Raw genomic sequence first — 13,915 nt, 5'->3', positions numbered from 1 at the left:
TCAATCATTTATTTTTAGAGAAATAATATGCTGTTGATTCCCTGAAATTTATATTTAACGGCTGTAGTCAATGAATTGTCTTGATTTACATACCTTTGCAAATGATTTTCCTTAATTTATGTACATAATGCGTTGAGCTTCGTATAAATAAGCACGAACTACGGCATTGAATTGAGTTCTTCGCAACATGTTTCGCCTGCATATCGGTTTTTTGTGCCTCGTCGTTGCATTCTGCATCCTTTTCGGAGTGTGCCACGCCTCCAGCGACTCCATTTGTGTCCTGAGCGATGCGCCTCAGCAATGTGGCGCCTTCTGCCTGGCAGCATTGCATCCACTGTACGATCAGTACTCCAAGTCCAGGCAACAGGAGCACAGCCAAGAGGCAATGGTAAAGATCATAGCGGATTCTCGGGCTGAGCAGAAGGAGACAATGGTGAAGATGATAAAGGACTTTCGGACTGAGCAGAAGGAGCTCGTGACTCACTACTATCAGGATGTTCGGGAGCTGGTGAATGTCCTTGCGGCGAAACTAGATGCCGCCGCGAGCAGACATGAATCCACCTTGCAGAGTAGCCCAGCGATGAAACCCGCCTATACAGTGCATCCCATATCCCACAGGATTCGACCTGGATACGTTATGATCAAAAAGAAGGAAGGAAGAGAAATAATCGACTTGTGAGCGAAGCGTGAGATTGTCAAAATTCCTAAAATAAGTAATAGCAAAGTGTCGGTATTTTGTAATATATGTAAAATGTATTCTGTAGAATTACATGTAGACAAATGAAAAGTCACTTTCATTTCTAGTACAGTGCTTGGCCGTAAGTGGCGCTGTAATCCACAATTCGAATTCCCATTCGTATGCGATTGCAAATCCGCATATTTGTTTGACGTGACTTACAAAATAAAACTAAGAAACCAGTTCGAATTTTGTATTTAAAAGTCTATGATGGGATTAGATGTTGACACCATTAAATATACATTCTAGTGCTCTTGTCAATAAATTGCCTTGATTTACATAACTAATCAATTGAATTCCTTTAACCTCTCGCGGCAAATGTATGTACATAATTCGTTGACTTGGCTTGGTTACCAACGAAATAGTAAGGTCGTATTCTAGACGGCCGCCGGAAATAAACGACCGTTTATGAAGTGGGAGTCAGGACAACCAGACAACTTGGGTGGCCAGCAGAACTGCGTTGCCCTGATCCATTCACTCATGTATGATATGCAATGCGATGATGCCAATCACTTCATTTGCGAGTTGGACCTGGTTTAATAAAGATAAAGATAATACGTAAATATTATACATAATATACATAATATACATAATTATGTGCCAAAAGCTCTGCAAATGTGTCGGCAGAGTATAAGAACTGTTTTCGTGCAAACACTTCCTTATTGCGTTGAATTGATTAAAATATAATTAATGAAATGCATGCCTTTTCAAGCAATATTCAAATAAGATCACCTCGTACTTATTTTGGCGGGTAGTATTTTAGCGCACAGTGTTCGTTGTTTGCGGGTATACAGATTATGCTGAAGTACTGAGCCCCATGCTGGATCACTTTGCCAGGCTCCAGGACGAGGTGACCTCTAGTATTCTGCAAGCTAACGAAGGGGAGGCGTGGTAGGAGATCCCTCCCAAGGACAATGGGTCGAGGCTGGACAGACTGGAAAGTCAGCAGGCGGTGCTGTTGCGGATAATTCGTAGTTAGTCCGAGTTTGATAGGAAAATAGTTGCGCCCAAGTTCGAGGTGGATTCGACTTGAAAATATGTAAAATTCTTAAATATGTAAAATGTAATCTGCAGAATATAGACAAGTAGAGTAGTAAAAAGGCACGTTTATTTCATTTCGTTTGTTTCATTTTTGTATATATATATGGCTCCAAAGTGGGGAGTGGGAGTTTCGCCCATCCTCTTCAGGATTGTCCAGATTCTAGATTCGTTGAAAAGTATGTAACAGGCTCAAGAAAGCGTTTCCGACCATTTTAAGTATATACATTCCTGATCAGGATCAATAGCGCAGTTGAGCTGGCCATGTCCGTCTGTCCGTCCGTATGAACGTCGAGATCAAGTCCTATAATAGCTACAAAATTGAAATTAAGCATGCAGCGCAAATGGCAAAGGGGTCATTGCCACGCCCACTGTAATTTTTTTTAAATTTAATTCTTTATTATCCCTATTTTTATCAACATGTCAAAAACAACTCAAAATTTCTGGTTCGCACTTAAACTACCTGAGAAACGGGTATCTGATAGTCGGGCAACCCAACTATAGCGTTCTCTCTTGTTTTATATTGAATAATTTAAAAATTAAAGATATATTCTTGTGCTCTGGATTTACATATTTGTCTGGATTTACATAACTAAGCAAATGATTTTCTTTAATGAATGTACATAATTCCTTGAGCTCCGTATAAATAAGCCCGAAATTCGGCAAAAATGTGTCAGTTTAGTTTTTCGCAACATGTGTTGGCTGCGTATTTATTTTTTGTGCCTCGTCGTTACATTCTGCATCCTTTTCGGAGTGTCCCACTCCACCAGCGACTCCATTTGTGTCCTGAGCGATGCGCCTCAGCAATGTGGCGCCTTCTGCCTGGCAGCATTGCATCCACTGTACGATCAGTACTCCAAGTCCAGGCAACAGGAGCACAGCCAAGAGGCAATGGTGAAGATGATAGAGGATTTTCGGACTGAGCAGAAAAAGATCGTTAATAGCGAAGAGGCAATATTGAAGATCATAGCGGATTCTCGGGCTGAGCAGAAGGAGCTCGTGAATGACAGCCAAGAGGCAATGGTAAAGATCATAGCGGAATCTCAGGCTGAGCAGAAGGAGGCAATGGTGAAGATGATAGAGGATTTTCGGACTGAGCAAAAGGAGCTTTTGAATCACTACTATCTGGATGTTCGGGAGCTGTTGAATGAACTTGCGGCGAATCTAACTTCCACTGCAAGAAGAGATGAGTCCACCTTGCAGAGCATGCCAGTTACAGTGCCGCCTGGGTTCCAGAAGATTGGATCCAAATACTTTTTAATAGAAGATAATGAGTGGAAAACCTGGACTGGTGCCGAAGAAACCTGTCGCGAAAAGGGCAGTCACCTAGCAACCTTCCGAAACGAAGACGAGTTTGAAGCCGTCGCAAGACGCGTCCATAATGAAACCATATTCTGGCTGGGTTACCGTCGAAATAGTAAGGGCGAAATGGTGAGGGCCGCCGGAAAGGAAGAATCGTTTATGATGCGGCGGTTAGGAGAACTCAACCAAAATGGTTATAATGAGAACTGTGTTATCCTGTACAATAGAAACATTTATGGTTGGGATTGCGATTATTCCCTTCCCTCCATTTGCCAGTTGGACACGGTTCAAGAAAGATAATGATAATACGTATATATCTATACATAATTATTTGTCAAATGCTCTGCAAATTTGACTGCAGAGAGTAAGAACTGTTTTCGTGCAAACACTTTCCTATTGGGTTGGATTGATTAACACAGAATTAACCAAATGCATGCCATATAAAGCAATGTTCAAATTAGACCACCACTCATTTTGGCGGGTAGTACTTAAGCGCGCAGGGGAAAGAGTTCAGTGTTATACAGAATATATATTATATACAGAATATGCAGAAGTACATTGCTAGGCACCAGAACGAGTGGACTTCTAGTATTCTGCAAGCTAACAAAACGAAGGCGAGACTGGCCAGGATCGAGACTTTGATGTCGATGTGGCCATGTCCGTCTGTCCGTCCGTTTGTGCGTCCGTATAAACGTCGAGATCAGGACCTATAAAAGCTACAGAGTTGAGACTAAGCATGCAGACTCCACAGACATAGACGCAGCGAAAATTTGACAACCCATTTGCCACGCCCACTCAAACTCCCACAAGCCGCCCGTTACGTCCACACTTTTGAAATATTTTAAAATATTTGTTTATTTAATTCTTTCTTTTTCCCTACTTCTTTTAATATGTCAGAAACAACTCAAAATTTCTGGTTCGCACTTCCACTAACTGATTAACGGGTATCTGATAGTCGGGGAACTCGACTGTTTGTTATTCAATCATTTATTTTTAGAGAAATAATATGTTGTTGATTCCCTGAAATTTATATTTAACGGCTGTAGTCAATGAATTGTCTTGATTTACATACCTTTGCAAATGATTTTCCTTAATTTATGTACATAATTCGTTGAGCTTCGTATAAATAAGCACGAACTACGGCATTGAATTGAGTTCTTCGCAACATGTTTCGCCTGCACATCGGTTTTTTGTGCCTCGTGTTGCATTCTGCATCCTTTTCGGAGTGTGCCACGCCTCCAGCGACTCCATTTGTGTCCTGAGCGATGCGCCTCAGCAATGTGGCGCCTTCTGCCTGGCAGCATTGCATCCACTGTACGATCAGTACTCCAAGTCCAGGCAACAGGAGCACAGCCAAGAGGCAATGGTAAAGATCATAGCGGATTCTCGGGCTGAGCAGAAGGAGACAATGGTGAAGATGATAAAGGACTTTCGGACTGAGCAGAAGGAGCTCGTGACTCACTACTATCAGGATGTTCGGGAGCTGGTGAATGTCCTTGCGGCGAAACTAGATGCCGCCGCGAGCAGACATGAATCCACCTTGCAGAGTAGCCCAGCGATGAAACCCGCCTATACAGTGCATCCCATATCCCACAGGATTCGACCTGGATACGTTATGATCAAAAAGAAGGAAGGAAGAGAAATAATCGACTTGTGAGCGAAGCGTGAGATTGTCAAAATTCCTAAAATAAGTAATAGCAAAGTGTCGGTATTTTGTAATATATGTAAAATGTATTCTGTAGAATTACATGTAGACAAATGAAAAGTCACTTTCATTTCTAGTACAGTGCTTGGCCGTAAGTGGCGCTGTAATCCACAATTCGAATTCCCATTCGTATGCGATTGCAAATCCGCATATTTGTTTGACGTGACTTACAAAATAAAACTAAGAAACCAGTTCGAATTTTGTATTTAAAAGTCTATGATGGGATTAGATGTTGACACCATTAAATATACATTCTAGTGCTCTTGTCAATAAATTGCCTTGATTTACATAACTAATCAATTGAATTCCTTTAACCTCTCGCGGCAAATGTATGTACATAATTCGTTGACTTGGCTTGGTTACCAACGAAATAGTAAGGTCGTATTCTAGACGGCCGCCGGAAATAAACGACCGTTTATGAAGTGGGAGTCAGGACAACCAGACAACTTGGGTGGCCAGCAGAACTGCGTTGCCCTGATCCATTCACTCATGTATGATATGCAATGCGATGATGCCAATCACTTCATTTGCGAGTTGGACCTGGTTTAATAAAGATAAAGATAATACGTAAATATTATACATAATATACATAATATACATAATTATGTGCCAAAAGCTCTGCAAATGTGTCGGCAGAGTATAAGAACTGTTTTCGTGCAAACACTTCCTTATTGCGTTGAATTGATTAAAATATAATTAATGAAATGCATGCCTTTTCAAGCAATATTCAAATAAGATCACCTCGTACTTATTTTGGCGGGTAGTATTTTAGCGCACAGTGTTCGTTGTTTGCGGGTATACAGATTATGCTGAAGTACTGAGCCCCATGCTGGATCACTTTGCCAGGCTCCAGGACGAGGTGACCTCTAGTATTCTGCAAGCTAACGAAGGGGAGGCGTGGTAGGAGATCCCTCCCAAGGACAATGGGTCGAGGCTGGACAGACTGGAAAGTCAGCAGGCGGTGCTGTTGCGGATAATTCGTAGTTAGTCCGAGTTTGATAGGAAAATAGTTGCGCCCAAGTTCGAGGTGGATTCGACTTGAAAATATGTAAAATTCTTAAATATGTAAAATGTAATCTGCAGAATATAGACAAGTAGAGTAGTAAAAAGGCACGTTTATTTCATTTCGTTTGTTTCATTTTTGTATATATATATGGCTCCAAAGTGGGGAGTGGGAGTTTCGCCCATCCTCTTCAGGATTGTCCAGATTCTAGATTCGTTGAAAAGTATGTAACAGGCTCAAGAAAGCGTTTCCGACCATTTTAAGTATATACATTCCTGATCAGGATCAATAGCGCAGTTGAGCTGGCCATGTCCGTCTGTCCGTCCGTATGAACGTCGAGATCAAGTCCTATAATAGCTACAAAATTGAAATTAAGCATGCAGCGCAAATGGCAAAGGGGTCATTGCCACGCCCACTGTAATTTTTTTAAATTTAATTCTTTATTATCCCTATTTTTATCAACATGTCAAAATCAACTCAAAATTTCTGGTTCGCACTTCCACTACCTGAGAAACGGGTATCTGATAGTCGGGCAACCCAACTATAGCGTTCTCTCTTGTTTTATATTGAATAATTTAAAAATTAAAGATATATTCTTGTGCTCTGGATTTACATATTTGTCTGGATTTACATAACTAAGCAAATGATTTTCTTTAATGAATGTACATAATTCCTTGAGCTCCGTATAAATAAGCCCGAAATTCGGCAAAAATGTGTCAGTTTAGTTTTTCGCAACATGTGTTGGCTGCGTATTTATTTTTTGTGCCTCGTCGTTACATTCTGCATCCTTTTCGGAGTGTCCCACTCCACCAGCGACTCCATTTGTGTCCTGAGCGATGCGCCTCAGCAATGTGGCGCCTTCTGCCTGGCAGCATTGCATCCACTGTACGATCAGTACTCCAAGTCCAGGCAACAGGAGCACAGCCAAGAGGCAATGGTGAAGATGATAGAGGATTTTCGGACTGAGCAGAAAAAGATCGTTAATAGCGAAGAGGCAATATTGAAGATCATAGCGGATTCTCGGGCTGAGCAGAAGGAGCTCGTGAATGACAGCCAAGAGGCAATGGTAAAGATCATAGCGGAATCTCAGGCTGAGCAGAAGGAGGCAATGGTGAAGATGATAGAGGATTTTCGGACTGAGCAAAAGGAGCTTTTGAATCACTACTATCTGGATGTTCGGGAGCTGTTGAATGAACTTGCGGCGAATCTAACTTCCACTGCAAGAAGAGATGAGTCCACCTTGCAGAGCATGCCAGTTACAGTGCCGCCTGGGTTCCAGAAGATTGGATCCAAATACTTTTTAATAGAAGATAATGAGTGGAAAACCTGGACTGGTGCCGAAGAAACCTGTCGCGAAAAGGGCAGTCACCTAGCAACCTTCCGAAACGAAGACGAGTTTGAAGCCGTCGCAAGACGCGTCCATAATGAAACCATATTCTGGCTGGGTTACCGTCGAAATAGTAAGGGCGAAATGGTGAGGGCCGCCGGAAAGGAAGAATCGTTTATGATGCGGCGGTTAGGAGAACTCAACCAAAATGGTTATAATGAGAACGTTATCCTGTACAACTTAAGTATTTATTATACGAATTACAAATTTGCCCTTCCCTTCATTTGCCAGTTGGACACGGTTCAAGAAAGATAATGATAATACGTATATATCTATACATAATTATTTGTCAAATGCTCTGCAAATTTGACTGCAGAGAGTAAGAACTGTTTTCGTGCAAACACTTTCCTATTGGGTTGGATTGATTAACACAGAATTAACCAAATGCATGCCATATAAAGCAATGTTCAAATTAGACCACCACTCATTTTGGCGGGTAGTACTTAAGCGCGCAGGGGAAAGAGTTCAGTGTTATACAGAATATATATTATATACAGAATATGCAGAAGTACATTGCTAGGCACCAGAACGAGTGGACTTCTAGTATTCTGCAAGCTAACAAAACGAAGGCGAGACTGGCCAGGATCGAGACTTTGATGTCGATGTGGCCATGTCCGTCTGTCCGTCCGTTTGTGCGTCCGTATAAACGTCGAGATCAGGACCTATAAAAGCTACAGAGTTGAGACTAAGCATGCAGACTCCACAGACATAGACGCAGCGAAAATTTGACGACCCATTTGCCACGCCCACTCAAACTCCCACAAGCCGCCCGTTACGTCCACACTTTTGAAATATTTTAAAATATTTGTTTATTTAATTCATTCTTTTTACCTACTTCTTTTAATATGTCAGAAACAACTCAAAATTTCTGGTTCGCACTTCCACTAACTGAGTAACGGGTATCTGATAGTCGGGGAACTCGACTGTTTGTTATTCAATCATTTATTTTTAGAGAAATAATATGCTGTTGATTCCCTGAAATTTATATTTAACGGCTGTAGTCAATGAATTGTCTTGATTTACATACCTTTGCAAATGATTTTCCTTAATTTATGTACATAATTCGTTGAGCTTCGTATAAATAAGCACGAACTACGGCATTGAATTGAGTTCTTCGCAACATGTTTCGCCTGCATATCGGTTTTTTGTGCCTCGTCGTTGCATTCTGCATCCTTTTCGGAGTGTGCCACGCCTCCAGCGACTCCATTTGTGTCCTGAGCGATGCGCCTCAGCAATGTGGCGCCTTCTGCCTGGCAGCATTGCATCCACTGTACGATCAGTACTCCAAGTCCAGGCAACAGGAGCACAGCCAAGAAGAAGTAGTGAAGATGATAGAGGATTTTCGGACTGAGCTGAAGAAGATCGTAAATCACAACCAAAAGGCAACGGTGATGATGATAACCGAATCTCGGGCTGAGCAGAAGGGGGCAATGGTGAAGATGATAATGGACTTTCGGACTGAGCAGAAGGAGCTCGTGACTCACTACTATCAGGATGTTCGGGAGCTGGTGAATGTCCTTGCGGCGAAACTAGATGCCGCCGCGAGCAGACATGAATCCACCTTGCAGAGTAGCCCAGCGATGAAACCCGCCTATACAGTGCATCCCATATCCCACAGGATTCGACCTGGATACGTTATGATCAAAAAGAAGGAAGGAAGAGAAATAATCGACTTGTGAGCGAAGCGTGAGATTGTCAAAATTCCTAAAATAAGTAATAGCAAAGTGTCGGTATTTTGTAATATATGTAAGATGTATTCTGTAGAATTACATGTAGACAAATGAAAAGACACTTTCATTTCTAGTACAGTGCTTGGCCGTAAGTGGCGCTGTAATCCACAATTCGAATTCCCATTCGTATGCGATTGCAAATCCGCATATTTGTTTGACGTGACTTACAAAATAAAACTAAGAAACCAGTTCGAATTTTGTATTTAAAAGTCTATGATGGGATTAGATGTTGACACCATTAAATATACATTCTAGTGCTCTTGTCAATAAATTGCCTTGATTTACATAACTAATCAATTGAATTCCTTTAACCTCTCGCGGCAAATGTATGTACATAATTCGTTGAGCTCCGTATAAATAAGCCCGAAATTCGGCAAAAATGTGTCAGCTTAGTTTTTCGCAACATGTGTGGGCTGCGTATCTATTTATTGTGCCTCGTCGTTGCATCCTGCATCCTTTTCGGAGTGTCCCACTGCACCAACGAGTCCGTTTGTGTCCTGAGCAATGCGCCTCAGCAATGTGGCGCCTTCTGCCTGGCACAATTACATCCACTGTGTGATCAGTACGCCAAATCCAAGCAAAAGGAGAAAATAGTGAAGATGATAGAGGATTCTCGGGCTGAGCAGAAGGAGCTCGTTAAAAGCCAAGAGGCAATGGCGAAGCTGATAGCCGAGTCTCGGGCTGAGCAGAATGAGCTCTTGAATGTCCTTGCGGCAAATCTAACTGCCACCGCTATCAGACTTGAATCCACAGTAAAAAGCATACCAATTGTAGTGCCGCCTGGGTTCGAAAAGTTTGGATACAGATACCTTTTCATAGAATATGATGAGAAGAAAAGCTGGGCTGATGCCGAGGCAACCTGTTGGAGAAAGGGCGGTAACCTAGCAGCCTTCCGAAACGAAGACGAGCTTGAAGCCGTCAGGAAAGCATTCAATCCACTTGACGTATTCTGGCTTGGTTACCAACGAAATAGTAAGGGCGTATTCCAGACGGCCGCCGGAAATAAACGACCGTTTATGAAGTGGGAGTCAGGACAACCAGACAACTTGGGTGGCCAGCAGAACTGCGTTGCCCTGATCCATTCACTCATGTATGATATGCAATGCGATGATGCCAATCACTTCATTTGCGAGTTGGACCTGGTTTAATAAAGATAAAGATAATACGTAAATATCTATACATAATTATGTGCCAATATAATTAATGAAATGCATGCCTTTTCAGCAATATTCAATTAAGATCACCTCGTACTTATTTTGGCGGGTAGTATTTAAGCGCACAGTGTACGTTGTTTGCGGGTATACAGATTATGCTGAAGTACTGAGCCCCATGCTGGATCACTTTGCCAGGCTCCAGGACGAGGTGACCTCTAGTATTCTGCAAGCTAACGAAGGGGAGGCGTGGTAGGAGATCCCTCCCAAGGACAATGGGTCGAGGCTGGACAGACTGGAAAGTCAGCAGGCGGTGCTGTTGCGGATAATTCGTAGTTAGTCCGAGTTTGATAGGAAAATAGTTGCGCCCAAGTTCGAGGTGGATTCGACTTGAAAATATGTAAAATTCTTAAATATGTAAAATGTAATCTGCAGAATATAGACAAGTAGAGTAGTAAAAAGGCACGTTTATTTCATTTCGTTTGTTTCATTTTTGTATATATATATATGGCTCCAAAGTGGGGAGTGGGAGTTTCGCCCATCCTCTTCAGGATTGTCCAGATTCTAGATTCGTTGAAAAGTATGTAACAGGCTCAAGAAAGCGTTTCCGACCATTTTAAGTATATACATTCCTGATCAGGATCAATAGCGCAGTTGAGCTGGCCATGTCCGTCTGTCCGTCTGTCCGTCCGTATGAACGTCGAGATCAAGTCCTATAATAGCTACAAAATTGAAATTAAGCATGCAGCGCAAATGGCAAAGGGGTCATTGCCACGCCCACTGTAATTTTTTTTAAATTTAATTCTTTATTATCCCTATTTTTATCAACATGTCAAAAACAACTCAAAATTTCTGGTTCGCACTTCCACTACCTGAGAAACGGGTATCTGATAGTCGGGCAACCCAACTATAGCGTTCTCTCTTGTTTTATATTGAATAATTTAAAAATTAAAGATATATTCTTGTGCTCTGGATTTACATATTTGTCTGGATTTACATAACTAAGCAAATGATTTTCTTTAATGAATGTACATAATTCCTTGAGCTCCGTATAAATAAGCCCGAAATTCGGCAAAAATGTGTCAGTTTAGTTTTTCGCAACATGTGTGGGCTGCGTATTTATTTTTTGTGCCTCGTCGTCGCATCCTGCATCCTTTTCGGAGTGTCCCACGCCACCAGCGACTCCATTTGTGTTCTGAGCGATGCGCCTCAACAATGTGGCGCCTTCTGCCTGGCAGCATTGCATCCACTGTACGATCAGTACTCCAAGTCCAGGCAACAGGAGCACAGCCAAGAGGCAATGGTGAAGATGATAGAGGATTTTCGGACTGAGCAGAAAAAGATCGTTAATAGCGAAGAGGCAATATTGAAGATCATAGCGGATTCTCGGGCTGAGCAGAAGGAGCTCGTTAATAGCCAAGAAGCAATAGTGAAGATGATAGAGGACTTTCGGACTGAGCAGAAGAAGATCGTTAATAGCCAAGAAGCAGTAGTGAAGATGATAGAGGATTTTCGGACTGAGCAGAAGGAGCTCGTAAATAGCCAAGAGGCAATGGTGAAGATGATAGCGGATTCTCGGACCGAGCAGAAGGAGCTTTTGACCGACTACTATCTGGATGTTCGGGAGCTGTTGAATGAACTTGCGGCGAATCTAACTTCCACTGCAAGAAGAGATGAGTCCACCTTGCAGAACATGCCAGTTACAGTGCCGCCTGGGTTCCAGAAGATTGGATCCAAGTACTTTTTAATAGAAGATAATGTTAGTAAAACCTGGACTGATGCCGAAGAAACCTGTCGCGAAAAGGGCAGTCACCTACCAACCTTCCGAAACGAAGACGAGTTTGAAGCCGTCGCAAGACGCTTCCATGATGGAGAGGTATTCTGGCTGGGTTACCGTCGTAGTAAGGGCAAATTCGTGACGGCCGCCGGAAAGGAAGAATCGTTTATGATGCGGCGTTCAAAAGAACTCAACAAAAAAGGTTATATTGAGAACTGCGTTGTCATGTACAACTTAAGTATTTATGATACGAATTGCAAGTTTGCCTATCCCTTCATTTGCCAGTTGGACACGGTTCAAGAAAGATAATGATAATACGTATATATCTATACATAATTATTTGTCAAATGCTCTGAAAATTTGACTGCAGAGAGTAAGAACTGTTTTCGTGCAAACACTTTCCTATTGGGTTGGATTGATTAACACAGAATTAACCAAATGCATGCCATATAAAGCAATATTCAAATTAGACCACCTCGTACTCATTTTGGTGGGTAGTACTTAAGCGCGCAGGGGCAAGCGTTCAGTGTTCGTTGTTTGCGGATATACAGAATATGCAGAAGCTCAGTATTTCGCTGCTACTTGTGTTTTTTGCCTGCCACGCGCGCGTTTCTTCAGCTGCAACGCAGTCAGTGTGCCTGCTGCAGGATGCGCCGCAACAGTGTGGCGAGTTTTGCCTCACAGTACTGAGCCCCATGCTGGATCATATTGCCAGGCACCAGGACGAGTGGACCTCTAGTATTCTGCAAGCTAACGAAACGGAGGCGAGACTGGGCAGGATCGAGGCTCTGCAGACGGCGATGCACTACAGGCAGAAGGTCCTGCAGGAGGGCTTGGCGAAGGACATTGGGTCCAGGCTGGACAGGCTGGAAAGTCAGCAGGCGGCGCTGTTGCGGATACTCACCAAGTTCAATAGGAAAATAGTTCCGCCTAAGTTCGAGCTGATCGGTTCGAGGTACTTCTACATCGAGGACGAAACGCGAAGGAACTGGACCTCGGCGGGCAGCTGCTGTCTGCAGATGGGCGCTCAACTGGCCATCATTCGCAGTGCGGAGGAGCTGGCTTCCCTCAAGGCCAAGCTAAACAAGGAGCGACACTACTGGCTGGGCATCACCGATCTGGCGAGGGAGGGGGACTTCAGGTCCTCAGCCTCAGGCAAGAGGCCCAACTTCTTCAAGTGGAGAGCGGGTCAGCCCAATAACTTCAGCGGCAATCAGCACTGCGTCGATCTGTTAGACGGACTCATGTACGACAATAAATGTGAAGGATTAAGCTACTTTGTTTGCCAGTCGGACGATGATAGCTTGGACTAAAGGTCGCGGCTATGTACTTTGTACTACACACTAAATGCAACCACTGGCCAAGTCCAAGTATCTGATCATTTTCTTCAAATCCCTCAGCTGCATTCATACTCGGTAAATGGTACGCAATCTAGGAACATAATAGAGCTTTGATTTAGCTTCTGGTTGAGGCTCCCTGAACTCACAGCTGATAAACGAAAACGAATGCCGGAGTCTGGGACAACTTTGCTTACGTATTTTGTTTTACAACATGTTTGTGTTTGCCCCTGATATCCCACATCCATCCAGATAGAAGCGTGCTAAATATAAAAGTATCTTATAATCGCTCTATCTTTGACATCTCCTCTCCACTCCTCTCCCCTCCTATCCATTCCAACCGAGCAGATAAAGTGAGATGAAACAGCAGAAAGTCGCAGAAGGACACTGAGGTGACTGGAATTCAAGCGATCGACAACAGCTTCGGTTGCCCAAATTAGATTTTGTAGATTTGTAGTTTGCTGTTTAGTGGCGAGACAGATTAAATATTTTACTTTGCACTCACTCACATGACACACGAGATGGAGTCCCACTATCTTATCTGACAGCCAACAGAACAAAGTTATGAACTCCCTTCAGGAAGCGCCGCCACTCAGTTAGTCAGTTGAGCCCCTCATATAAAGGCTTTAATGTTTATATGGAGGTTAGGCCGGGTCAGTGGGGCGTAAATATTCCGAGACACGGCGAAAAAATCTGTTGAGTGTTGCTTGGTTGTCAGGCCACTCATATCTGGTAATTTGGCGCCCAGA

The 13,915-nt window shown here is 42.9% G+C and overlaps 5 protein-coding genes across 5 annotated transcripts; all 5 read left to right on the top strand.

Annotated features, from left to right (window-relative positions):
* Nucleotides 1-151: 151 nt before the first annotated feature.
* Nucleotides 152-918, top strand: LOC26534751. The gene has a single exon (XM_015199060.2). The coding sequence runs from the start codon at nucleotides 188-190 to the stop codon at nucleotides 677-679; it is 492 nt and encodes a 163-aa protein (XP_015054546.1). The 5' UTR covers nucleotides 152-187; the 3' UTR covers nucleotides 680-918.
* Nucleotides 919-6,520: 5,602 nt separating this feature from the next.
* LOC26535431 lies at nucleotides 6,521-7,426 on the top strand. The gene has a single exon (XM_015199134.1). It carries the CDS (start codon nucleotides 6,521-6,523, stop codon nucleotides 7,424-7,426), a length of 906 nt encoding a protein of 301 aa, XP_015054620.1.
* Nucleotides 7,427-9,278: 1,852 nt separating this feature from the next.
* LOC26535153 (accessory gland protein Acp29AB) lies at nucleotides 9,279-10,528 on the top strand. The gene is made up of 2 exons (XM_015199103.2): nucleotides 9,279-10,067; nucleotides 10,126-10,528. Exon 1 carries the CDS (start codon nucleotides 9,306-9,308, stop codon nucleotides 10,047-10,049), a length of 744 nt encoding a protein of 247 aa, XP_015054589.1. The 5' UTR covers nucleotides 9,279-9,305; the 3' UTR covers nucleotides 10,050-10,067; nucleotides 10,126-10,528.
* Nucleotides 10,529-11,154: 626 nt separating this feature from the next.
* LOC6526467 lies at nucleotides 11,155-12,138 on the top strand. The gene has a single exon (XM_039371742.1). The coding sequence runs from the start codon at nucleotides 11,155-11,157 to the stop codon at nucleotides 12,136-12,138; it is 984 nt and encodes a 327-aa protein (XP_039227676.1).
* Nucleotides 12,139-12,299: 161 nt separating this feature from the next.
* On the top strand, nucleotides 12,300-13,452 carry LOC120320869 (CD209 antigen-like protein E). Its single transcript, XM_039371836.2, has one exon. The coding sequence runs from the start codon at nucleotides 12,384-12,386 to the stop codon at nucleotides 13,140-13,142; it is 759 nt and encodes a 252-aa protein (XP_039227770.1). The 5' UTR covers nucleotides 12,300-12,383; the 3' UTR covers nucleotides 13,143-13,452.
* The last annotated feature ends 463 nt before the right edge of the window (nucleotides 13,453-13,915 follow it).

Source organism: Drosophila yakuba, chromosome 2L, assembly GCF_016746365.2.
Source record: "Drosophila yakuba strain Tai18E2 chromosome 2L, Prin_Dyak_Tai18E2_2.1, whole genome shotgun sequence".
Taxonomy (NCBI): domain Eukaryota; kingdom Metazoa; phylum Arthropoda; class Insecta; order Diptera; family Drosophilidae; genus Drosophila; species Drosophila yakuba.
Note: the sequence above shows the minus strand (reverse complement) of the source record. Positions and strands in the feature narration are given on the sequence as shown.